Below are 10,014 nucleotides of genomic sequence, written 5' to 3'. Positions count from 1 at the left end.
GACGATGTGAGTTTGTTTGTTATTCACCTTCAGGTTGGCAAAAAAATGTGGAACGCTTCACGATTTTGCGTGTCATCCTTGCGCAGGGGCCATGCTAATCTTCTCTGTATCGTTCCAATTTTAGTATATGTTCTGCCGAAGCAAGAACGAGTTCAGTTCGAAAAAGTCGGTATATATACGAGCTCGCTTCAGAAAAAGTAGTTGAGAATTATAGGAATCAGCGTGCCACCTAGCGACCTCTGGCGGTGGTGTTTCATGATGTGCCCAGTTTTGCCGAGTGGCGCTTTATTCTACTTTTGGTGTAAAAGTGCATATGTAGAACTAATGTAAAGTAACTAGAAGTTGCATTTTTTGAAAGGATTCAAAGATTTAAGGATAAAAGAGCTAAAGATTTAAATAAGGTATACTTATTATTGCTTAAATCGTACTATCATTAACAAAAACATTCTCAAAATACGCTTATGCATTTAAATCGGATGCATAAAGTAAAACCTCCCTTAACTGTTGGGCCCTGGTTATATGTGAGATATTTGCAATCTTTTTATATACATTTTGTGTGTTTAAGGACCAAAAAAATGTGGAACGCTTCACGATTTTGCGTGTCATCCTTGCGCAGGGGCCATGCTAATCTTCTCTGTATCGTTCCAATTTTAGTATATGTTCTGCCGAAGCAAGAACGAAGTTCAAAGAGTTTCTACCCTATTTATATTGCATCCTTGCAGGATAAGCACTTGGGAATTTTAAGGATGTGAAGGACATTCGGGGTTGCTTAATCTAAGGGGTTACTTTTAAATACTTTTCTTTCGATGATTTTCTAAGCAACAAGTAAAAGTCCTTCTTCCTTTGTTGAAAACACAGTTCGTTTTATTTGACTACAATAAATTGATAGTTTTAAATATAGAGGCACGACTAAGAGAGTTTTGTTTCATTTTGGTTGGGGACCAAATAAAGTATACACATAACAAATACAAAAGGCTTTAGGTGCGATTGGTAAAAAAGTGTTAGGTCGTTCTTGAGTTGATTGTGCTGTAATGAGATTCCGCACTACCACTACTCGTGCCTTATTTCGGGCTGCAAGTCGAACCAAGAGTTCAAGCCAGCTGGCGTAGTAATCTCGGCATCGTCCAGAGGTATTTTCAGCTGAAAGGAAATCATGAAAAAGAATTTTTAGTGCTTAAGGATCAAAAAAATGTGGAACGCTTCACGATTTTGCGTGTCATCCTTGCGCAGGGGCCATGCTAATCTTCTCTGTATCGTTCCAATTTTAGTATATGTTCTGCCGAAGCAAGAACAAAGTTCAGTGGAACTTCTTCCCTATTTATATGGCATCCTTGAGGAATAGGCACTTGGGAATCATAAGGATGTGCAGGACGTTCGGGGTGGCTTAATCCTAGGGGTTGATTTCTCGGGTACCTACCATGCCTATGATGGGACTGCCGCCGGACAAGAATCCCTTTTGTGTGCACACCGTCACCTCGAGCTCCGTCTGCCTGAGCTCGGCAATGGAGATCAGGTACTCAAAGGAGGCATCGTAAACGGGATTGCAATTGTCCTTGATCACACCCGTCTTTCGCTTGGACTCCTTGCTTCGCCCAGGCAGCAGATACAGCTTCACATACGGATCGGGGATGTTGCTGGGGTCACGGAGTGGTATCTTCTGGATCTTGTGAATGGTCACGTCCAGTTTCTGCCGCTGGGCGCTGTACCGGATGGACAACTGCATCCGCCCAAGGCCGTGTTCACCAGGCGACGAGGTGGAGTCCGGGAAGCGGTGGGTCAGCACGGAGGCGGCCAGCTCGCTGATGGGCTTATCGCTGGATGTGGAGGCCGACATGGCCGGGGAGATTTTGGTAGCCACTGCAGGATCCTCCTCGCTGATGGGCGACTCGGTGGACAAGCGCTTGCTGGATGTCTGAGATTCCTACAGGCAATGAGAAATGAAGATTTTTAACTACATTTTATAAGAGTAATAGCAAAATATAATCTTTGTTTGTAACTTATAAATGAAAATTTAAAAAAATAAATATTTTTTTTTCTCTTAAAACTAAAGGCAAAGAAAAACATGATTTGATGATGAAAAAAAGAATCGCCGATTCTCCCCGACGGGGAATTGAACCCCGGTCTCCCGCGTGACAGGCGGGGATACTAACCACTATACTATCGAGGACGTTGAAATGCGTTTGTCAAATATTCTTGATTAAAATAGAGCTTGATAAAGAACTATTTTTCACGAGAATTCAGAATAGTGATGAGGGAAACATTTTTTTAAACCTTTTTTGTATAAACAAGATTTTGTATTTCCCTTATGGACACTCATTTAAAAATCTCAGATACCTATTGGATATGCTTAAATAATAATAGAACAGTATTATCCCAAAGACTTTTTATAAAATCCCAAAAATAAAATGGAGTGTAATTTTCATTGATGTTTGAATTTAGTAAATATTAACAGAGACATTTGACCCACCTTAAATGCTGGAGGCGCCACCACGGCCACATCTGGCGTCTTCACAGAGCTGCTGCGGGTGAGGGCCGCCACTTGTTCCAGGGCATCCGATTCCTTGTCGATTTCGCCAGGCTTCAGGATGCGCAAAGAGAGCGACATGTAGAGCTTCGACTCCGGTCCAGACTTCTGAAGTTGGAAGGGCTGCTGGATGACCTCCATGTTGAACTGCTTGAGCAGAGTGCTGAGCGTGTAGGTGTATTGGCCGATGTCGTTGCCGGTCTTCTGGTCGTAGATCTTGATGTTCAGGCACTCGTTGTCGGGGTTGCTGACCAGGAAGGTGAAGCCCTGCTCCCAGACCGGAGAATCGTCCCGCATTATCATGGCCGTCTGCTGCTTCTGCTTGTTGACACTGCACACCAGGTAGGGGTCGGGCTTGGAGCTGGATCGAGCTTGCTGGGAGTGGAGACTCGGAATTGTAAGCAATTCAGTACACTTTTAATGAGCCCACCTTCAAATGCCTGGCGGAATCGATGAACACACTGAGCACCGCCGAGCTCATGGAGGTCACGCGTAGCAGCTGAGTCTCCAGCAAGATCTGCTGGAGGTCATTGGGATCGGCAGTGAGTTTGTACCATTGGAGGCGGACGTGCAGAAGTCCATGCTTGGCATCTTCCAGGGTGAGCCACTGTGATAAAAAAACCCAGATATAGTATTACTTGGTAATTAATTTAAAATCTTAATGTACTCACACTATCCACGACGCCCTTCTTGATAACGCTGGCTATATCGATGCTGGCTCTGTTTTGGGTGGGTAAAATATACCATTAATTCTTGGTAATACGGATTTTAAATCAAGAAAGGAAAATAAAACCAAGGTTAAACTGTTAGCAGGTCCCCCTAAAAATCAAGCCGTTTGGGGGTAGCTATTTCTGAGTTCTTGATGGGGTGGCGGGAGTTCTTGGGGCTTAATTGTGTCCGATTTTTTGTGGCTGGTGTCGTTCGTGTTCAATCAATCAATCAAATAGATGGTGCCTAACCTGCCGAGCGACTCGTCATCACTAGTGCGGTCCCAGTCAAAAAGTCTGAGCACGAGTATGGCATGCTGCGAGACCTCGACCACAGCCTGCTCCATTCGCATTCATCGTTCGAACCAAAAGCAGGGTAAAAGACATTTTCGCATTATTAATGGTTAGTTTCGGGGCAGCATCTACAAAAACTACGGTCTCAGTAGTGGGGGGTGTCTCTATTTACAGGGTCTGAGATCTAACTACGAAAATTGTCATTGGCATGCTGGTGGTTCTTGTTTTTAGGGTGAAGTATCTGTGTGTCAAAGTGCTCCAGCTTCTGCTTGTGGCTCAAAAACAGGTGTCAAAGGGCATGCAAATCAGTTCTGTTGGGTTAAGTAGTGGCAGCTTTGGCTGGTTTTGCGAGAGTGATGAGAACTTCTTAGGTACTAAATACCTTATAGGTATACAAAAATTCCTAATTTTTGTAGATTATACACATGAGTTTATCAAACGTTTTTTCTTTTGTTATAAACATTCGTACTAGAATCACACCATATTGGCTTTCATTTTGAAATTATTTGGGTCAGAATTTCGGATTTCTCATCACTTCGCTGTGTTCTTTCAGTGCTTGTTAGTAAACGTATTCGGGAGGTAAATAAAAATCAAGAAACACGAAAAACCAAGGAGAACAAACAAACGGATTGAGAATGCAGTTTCATGCGGCAATACAACCTGCCCAATACATCATCGCTCTGTACACCTGGCATTGTCTGATCATAGTCCCACAAAGAAAACCCAATATAGTGGCCTATGGTAGTGAAAATACACGCCTAGAAAAACAAATGTGTGAGTGTTTCGGGGTGGCAAAATAGACTGGAGTAGAGAAAAGAGTGTTTAATCCATAGAGCAGGGCGAAACGGAACAAAAGCCGAGCCTGTCGACTGGCAGGTTCGGCAGCTTCATGCAAAAAGAGCTCTCAATTCAATCGGCAAACACATTACTCACGGGGGCTCAGAGGGTGGGTGCAGTGGGTTGGAGTGCTACATCAAAATAAAAAGTTAAGTGAAAACATGGCTTACCTGCCCAGGTTCTCGTCTTTCTTGGAATCGTCCGAGTCCTTCAATTGAATCTCGACAAATTGACCCATTTCAATAAAAACAGTGGCCTGCGTTCAGGCGCCAAACAAGGCAATCGAGTGGTAAAAGAATGAAAATCAAAATGGAAAAATGGCAATAACAGAAGGCAAAACAACGAACTATGCAGGAAGTCGGTGGTCTTGTGTTGGGTATTGTATCATGCAGCAATCAATCGACAACATCAGCAGACTACAAAAAGCAACGCAACAAGCTCGGGGATCCCGGGATCCCCGAAGGAGTCTCTCACAGAAAACCTACCTCACACCAGTAGTCCCACTTGGGGTTCACGTTGTTGTCTATGATCTGGGTCTTGAACTCCTGGGCCCCCACGTTGATGATGGCGTAGGGGTCGGACTTGCCCTTGCCCAGCACACTGATGTCCTTCTTCATCAGGTCCTTGGCCTCGACCACGTGGATGCGCAGGATGCCCTGAAAGGGAAATGATAACGCTCTCAAATTGAGTATTTCTAATCTTAAGTTAAGTTAAAAATAAAGGGAAAAACTCATATTGAGAAGAGTTCAGCTCATTTAAAGAAGTGAATATTCTTAATTTTAGAAAATTTGATCTTCAATTTCTAACTTGAGAATAAATACTCTCATATTGAGAAACTGAAAAACTTAAAAGGAATTGGAAAATCTCATAGTGAGTTATAGGTTACTCCTTAAATCAGTTCGGTAAACGAGACGAGAGATGAGGGATTTAGTCCATAGACTATCATCATCAGAATAACCCGCATTTCTAAAAATCATTGCTCAAATAACCCACCTCTGGTTCGGGCATCTTGAGAGCCACCGCCGACACCTCCTCGCTCAGCGAAATGGGCAGTTTATTGGGCAACACCATCACGTTGCCAATCTGCTCCACGATGATCCTCCTCAGCAGGTCACTCAGACCCGGCATGTCCATGAAATCGATCACCCCCACCAAGTTGAAATCGATGTTCGGGTTGTTCAGGAAGAAGATCTGCAGACCGCCCACCAGGGGCATCGACCGGATCAGGGGCTTCATCACGACGCGAACCCAGCCGTGGATCTGGAAGTCCTTGATGCCACCCTTCATGCCACCCAGGTAGAAATTGATGTCGCAGTCGCTGGCGTAGAACAGATCCAGATCCATGATGATCTCGTTCCGATCCACGTTCTTGTCGTAGATCTTCACACCCCCGATGCGCGGTGGTATGGTGCCCAGGATAATGCGGTCGAAGCGGAACCCGTTCATCTTGTAGTTGGCCAGGGCCAGTGCCACATTGGGCTCGATGGTCTCCTTCACCAGGGTGCGAGCAAAGTGATTGGCGTTGGGCCAGACTTGCTTGAGAATCTGGGAAAGGGAAAATCAAGGTTGTAAATTTGTATTAAATTTAGAAGATAGAAGAAATAATTTAAATTTGGGAAGAAAAAAAATCGCACTCATGGTGTTTTACTTAAAATTGTATTTATCAAAAACATCTTAAATCAGAATGCAAACGCATGACTCAAGTGAACCCATTTCGTATGTAATAGCTTTTCTGGAAAATAATATCATGACAAAAAATATTTCAAAAAGAAAATACATTTCTAAGTAATACAGAATCAAGCCAAAATAATTCTTGATAAGTCGCATTTATTTTTAAATTTTGAAGTCATAATGACCAAATTATGGTTCAAATATTTTGGAATACCTTGGGTTTAAAATGTAATTAAAGTACTAGCAAATTAAATTGTTAATAGAAGAAATAATAATATTTTGGAACAAAAAACGAATCCCTTACATTGTGAGGATATAACCTTTTTAAAGTTTTTATTAGTTTGATAAACAATTTTGTTTAACAAATATGTTGCAAAACTATGACTCAAGTAAAATTCTTTCGTGTTTCTCAGTTATTTTTTTTTTAAAGAAATACTGTTAGATAAGAATATTCTATTAGAAAATGTTGTTGAAAGGAAATGCATAGTCATTCATAGTTTTGCCAAAATATTTTTTAGGCAAGTCACCATTTAAATTAATTTGAAATTTAAACTTTAAGAATATTACTTCATTAAAATATATGGATTTGTTTGCTAAAGCACTGAGTTTTTATTTATACTGTTTACATTTAGTTACCTTATTCAGCCACTCGCAACGCTCCACGTCGGGAAAGTAGACCCAGGCGGGCAGCTCGTCGATTCTGGCCAGGATCACGTCCTTCTCGGAGGCGAGGGCCGAGGCCTTGGCGATGTCCCGCTTCTTCTCCGAGGTCTTGGCCAGCTGATCCCGGGCCACCGAGAGGATGACCGGAGCTATCAGCCAGGCCACCGACCAGCCCATGTAGCCCACCAGGTAGATGGAGCCCACGATGGCCACCTTCTTGCCCAGCGTGTAGAAGACGGAGAAGATGCTGCTGTCATCCACGGCGGACTTGGTGGCCACCGCTGTGCTTCCGTTTCCCGTCTGGGTGGTCGTGCCGTTGCCGTTGCCGGTGGGCGTGGCCGGGGCCGGGGCCACCACTGGGGTGTCGCTCATCTTCTTGGCCTCCACCAGGGGCACAAAGGGTTCGGTCTCCGTGGGATCGGGTGGGTTGGTGAACTCCGCCAAGGGCACCGACGGGGTGTTATCGCTGAAAGAGATGAAAACACACGGTTCTAAGCATCTTCACCAGATATTTCCGATTGCAAAGCTCCGACAGCTGACTCATTAGCGCTCGCCGGCCAAGATGCCGGCGTCGAACTCAATGCTCATGATAATGGTGATGTCATACTACATACTGTATGGAGCTATTAGCTAGAAATGTGATCTTGGAACGCCTTGCGGGCTCTCTACGATCCATAAACTCTCTGTGAAATATAGTACACAAAACGTTTACAAACAGACAGTTTGTTCAGCTTCATTCCTCATTTCTCTAATAGAGTCTCGCATTGCTCATACGCCGCGTGGGCGGGGTAAATTGACACAATTTTACGGGTTTGCTGGCGGTGCTCACCACCCACCGCCTTACCTGTTGAGTGGATACACAAAATAGCTTTCGTTTCCCCAAGGGTAGCTCAACTTTTCTGTGAAGCTGGCGAGAAAACAAAAGAAAGCATAAGGGTATAACTTCAGCTGTTTAACTCTGTGCAAGAAAACTTTGGTAGTTTAAGTCTTTGAAAGAAAACCCTTGTTTTTATCTTTACTTTAATTTTGAATTCTCCTAGCCAAATAAATTTAAAAAAAAGATTTAATAGTCAGCCCTTAAAAACTTGAAAGGTCTTGCGATACCCCGCAATCTTCCACTTTTCCACTTTTGAAGCCCCTAATTTCATTGTGCTACTTTCATTATTTGTTTCCCAAAGCCAAACTTTGCCGAGTTTTAAAAGTGTATTTTTCATTTCCATCAAACTTTTCCTTTAACGCTCCCTTTTAATTATTCAACGCTTAGCAGCTGTTGACTTTATTCAAATTTCCCAGAATATTTCTCATTGTTTACCTTTCGTTCTTTTATTTTGTGCGGTGGCTTTGGGGACTCATTATAATGTAGCCGCAATTTTCTTTCGCCAGCACCTACAAATTTTATGGGGTAACCTTGACTCGGATAATCGGACAAAACCAAAGTTTTCAAGAGATTTACAACCTCGGCATTTCACGCCTTGTTTGCTGCTAACAACAAAGGAGCCCAGAAGTTTTCACCAAGCTGAATTCTTCGAGTGTAAAATGGGGGGTTTTCCAGGAGGTTTCCCTCTCCGGTTTCGAGCTCTGCTACTTCAACTTTGACTGCTGGGGAATTGTTACACTCTGTCTCGGTTCTGAGCTGCTGGGCACCTGTTGAATAGCCCCAACCTCCTGCCCCCCCGAAAGGCATCCAAAATATATACCATCTATGGTATGGCACATGAGAGTGAGAGAAAACCCGAATTCGAGAGAGGTCTTGGTTCTAGACGGGCTGCCAAGCTTGTCTGCCTTCAAAACGACGGGGAGACCTCTGCCCATTGCCATCCCAAGAACTTGAACCGAGCCCGGGCTTTATTTTGTTTTTCTGTTCAGGTTTCTTGGCGATGACGTAGTCTCGATGTGTGGCTCTTATGAAGATACTTTATATGTGCGGAATTCGTGAGTGACTTTTGTCGGTTGTGTCGTGTAATGTGCTTAAATAAATGATAAATAAACGAATTAATTGTTGCATCACCTCATCGTTTGGGTTCTGGTGACACTGGTGTTGTGTGTATGCCGAGTGTGGGTTATTTATGATTTTCGGGGCGCAGGACAAATTTATGTGCATCTGAAATAAAGAGTCGGTGCTCAATTAAAAGTGCAGGCGCAGGCATCAAGATGCTGCCGTTCCATGAATAAATTATAAGTGATTTGTGGGTCACATTCAACACTCCGCTTGTACTTTCTTTAAATGGTTTTGGGAATTTTACTTTTCTATAAATATCTCGGCCTTTCCCTGTGCCTTCCTCTATAAGATAAACATTTTTTGAAAACATTTGCAGCCTCTGCAATTATTTGAAAATTATGCATTTGTTTGTACGCATTTGGATAGCCGTCGGAGCTAGAATTCCTTTCATTTAATATTCACACACAGAAACCACAACGAGCCGAAAGCCAACTAAATACGTATTTGCATATATATCGCGGGGCGAATATAGCTCAGGGCGCCGAGAATGTTTCTGTATATTTTTATCAAGTTCTATTTTCCGCCAGTAAACAAATGGTGTTTTAAAAAACTCAACTGGACTCGATTACACATCGAACAGGGCGTAGGAAACTGATTATACGCACCGAGAGCACGGAGCAAATTCCTTATAGACCCGATTACTTCACTTGGTTTCAGTTTTTTCGAATTCCCGCAACGAACCCAGCGAATTCAGCGACTTTTCATTGTGAGCGGCGTTTCGGAACTGAATCAAGTTGAATCCGACTCGCGAGCATCAGCCACTAGAAGAAGTCCCGCGAGTGGCGGGGTTTTGAGTCAAAGCTCCCACTTTGAGTGGAAGCTAAGTGCCGCAGCAGCCGACGGAGGCAGCAGCAGCAGCAGCAGCACTGCGGGATTCTTGGCGCCATGGTCTCCCATCAGAGCCTCCTGGACGGGGCACTAGCCAGCAAGGTTGCGCCGCACAAAGGACTCCTTTGTTCGGCAATTAATTTGAATATTAATGAACAACTAACGCACACTCGCGGTGTGATGGGGACATTCGCTATTGTTCGGTCGTAGTGTGATAAAACTTTTGCTAAAGGTACTTTGTGGTTTTTAAAGTATATGCACAAAAGAACTGTTAGAAAATGTTAAAATGTCTTAATAGTGTGATTAATCATTATATAATAAACTGTTAGGTTGGAGTAATGAATTTGAAAACTACTCGTAATTTACTACTGAATAAATAAAACAAAATAATATTTATTTAATATTACTTTTTTGTATGGCATAAATTATTTTAATACTTTTTTAAAGCCTCCTTATTTGCACGACCGCAAATGATGACTAGTAAATAAATT

General features: G+C 43.0%; 1 protein-coding gene and 4 non-coding genes across 7 annotated transcripts; all 5 read right to left on the bottom strand.

Annotated features, from left to right (window-relative positions):
- Positions 1 to 41: 41 nt before the first annotated feature.
- Positions 42 to 148, bottom strand: LOC122817817 (U6 spliceosomal RNA). Its single transcript, XR_006367388.1, has one exon. It is a non-coding gene; the product is annotated as a U6 spliceosomal RNA (small nuclear RNA).
- Positions 149 to 571: 423 nt separating this feature from the next.
- LOC122817816 (U6 spliceosomal RNA) lies at positions 572 to 678 on the bottom strand. The gene has a single exon (XR_006367387.1). It is a non-coding gene; the product is annotated as a U6 spliceosomal RNA (small nuclear RNA).
- A 164-nt stretch (positions 679 to 842) lies between these two features.
- On the bottom strand, positions 843 to 9,436 carry LOC108031827 (extended synaptotagmin-2). 3 transcript variants are annotated; one of them, XM_017105562.3, is made up of 11 exons: positions 9,301 to 9,436; positions 8,705 to 8,797; positions 6,670 to 7,162; positions 5,356 to 5,907; positions 4,848 to 5,018; positions 4,533 to 4,618; positions 3,196 to 3,244; positions 2,955 to 3,131; positions 2,468 to 2,899; positions 1,418 to 1,921; positions 843 to 1,140 (listed from the first exon to the last, which is right to left on the bottom strand). In XM_017105562.3, the coding sequence occupies exons 2-11, from the start codon at positions 8,707 to 8,709 to the stop codon at positions 1,051 to 1,053; spliced, it is 2,559 nt and encodes an 852-aa protein (XP_016961051.1). In that variant the 5' UTR covers positions 8,710 to 8,797; positions 9,301 to 9,436; the 3' UTR covers positions 843 to 1,050. The 3 variants fall into 3 exon arrangements, with proteins under 3 accessions (XP_016961051.1, XP_016961050.1, XP_016961053.1); XM_017105561.3 differs by lacking the exon at positions 4,533 to 4,618 and adding an exon at positions 4,186 to 4,283; XM_017105564.3 differs by lacking the exons at positions 4,533 to 4,618; positions 8,705 to 8,797 and adding an exon at positions 4,186 to 4,283 and having other exon boundaries at positions 9,301 to 9,431.
- On the bottom strand, positions 1,186 to 1,292 carry LOC122817815 (U6 spliceosomal RNA). The gene has a single exon (XR_006367386.1). It is a non-coding gene; the product is annotated as a U6 spliceosomal RNA (small nuclear RNA).
- On the bottom strand, positions 2,096 to 2,167 carry Trnad-guc (transfer RNA aspartic acid (anticodon GUC)). Its single transcript has one exon. It is a non-coding gene; the product is annotated as a tRNA-Asp (tRNA).
- Positions 9,437 to 10,014: the final 578 nt, after the last annotated feature.

This window comes from Drosophila biarmipes, chromosome 3R, assembly GCF_025231255.1.
Source record: "Drosophila biarmipes strain raj3 chromosome 3R, RU_DBia_V1.1, whole genome shotgun sequence".
NCBI lineage: Eukaryota > Metazoa > Arthropoda > Insecta > Diptera > Drosophilidae > Drosophila > Drosophila biarmipes.
The sequence above is the reverse complement of the archived record's forward strand: the minus strand, read 5'-3'. Positions and strand labels throughout refer to the sequence as shown.

Excerpts from the sequence above, each read along its gene's own strand:
- LOC108031827 (XM_017105561.3), bottom strand. Across the intron at positions 5,019-5,355 it reads TCAAGATGCCCGAACCAGAG|GGCATCCTGCGCATCCACGT; the intron begins GTGGGTTATTTG and ends TTTCCCTTTCAG. Across the intron at positions 2,900-2,954 it reads ATTCCGCCAGGCATTTGAAG|CAAGCTCGATCCAGCTCCAA; the intron begins GTGGGCTCATTA and ends CTCCACTCCCAG.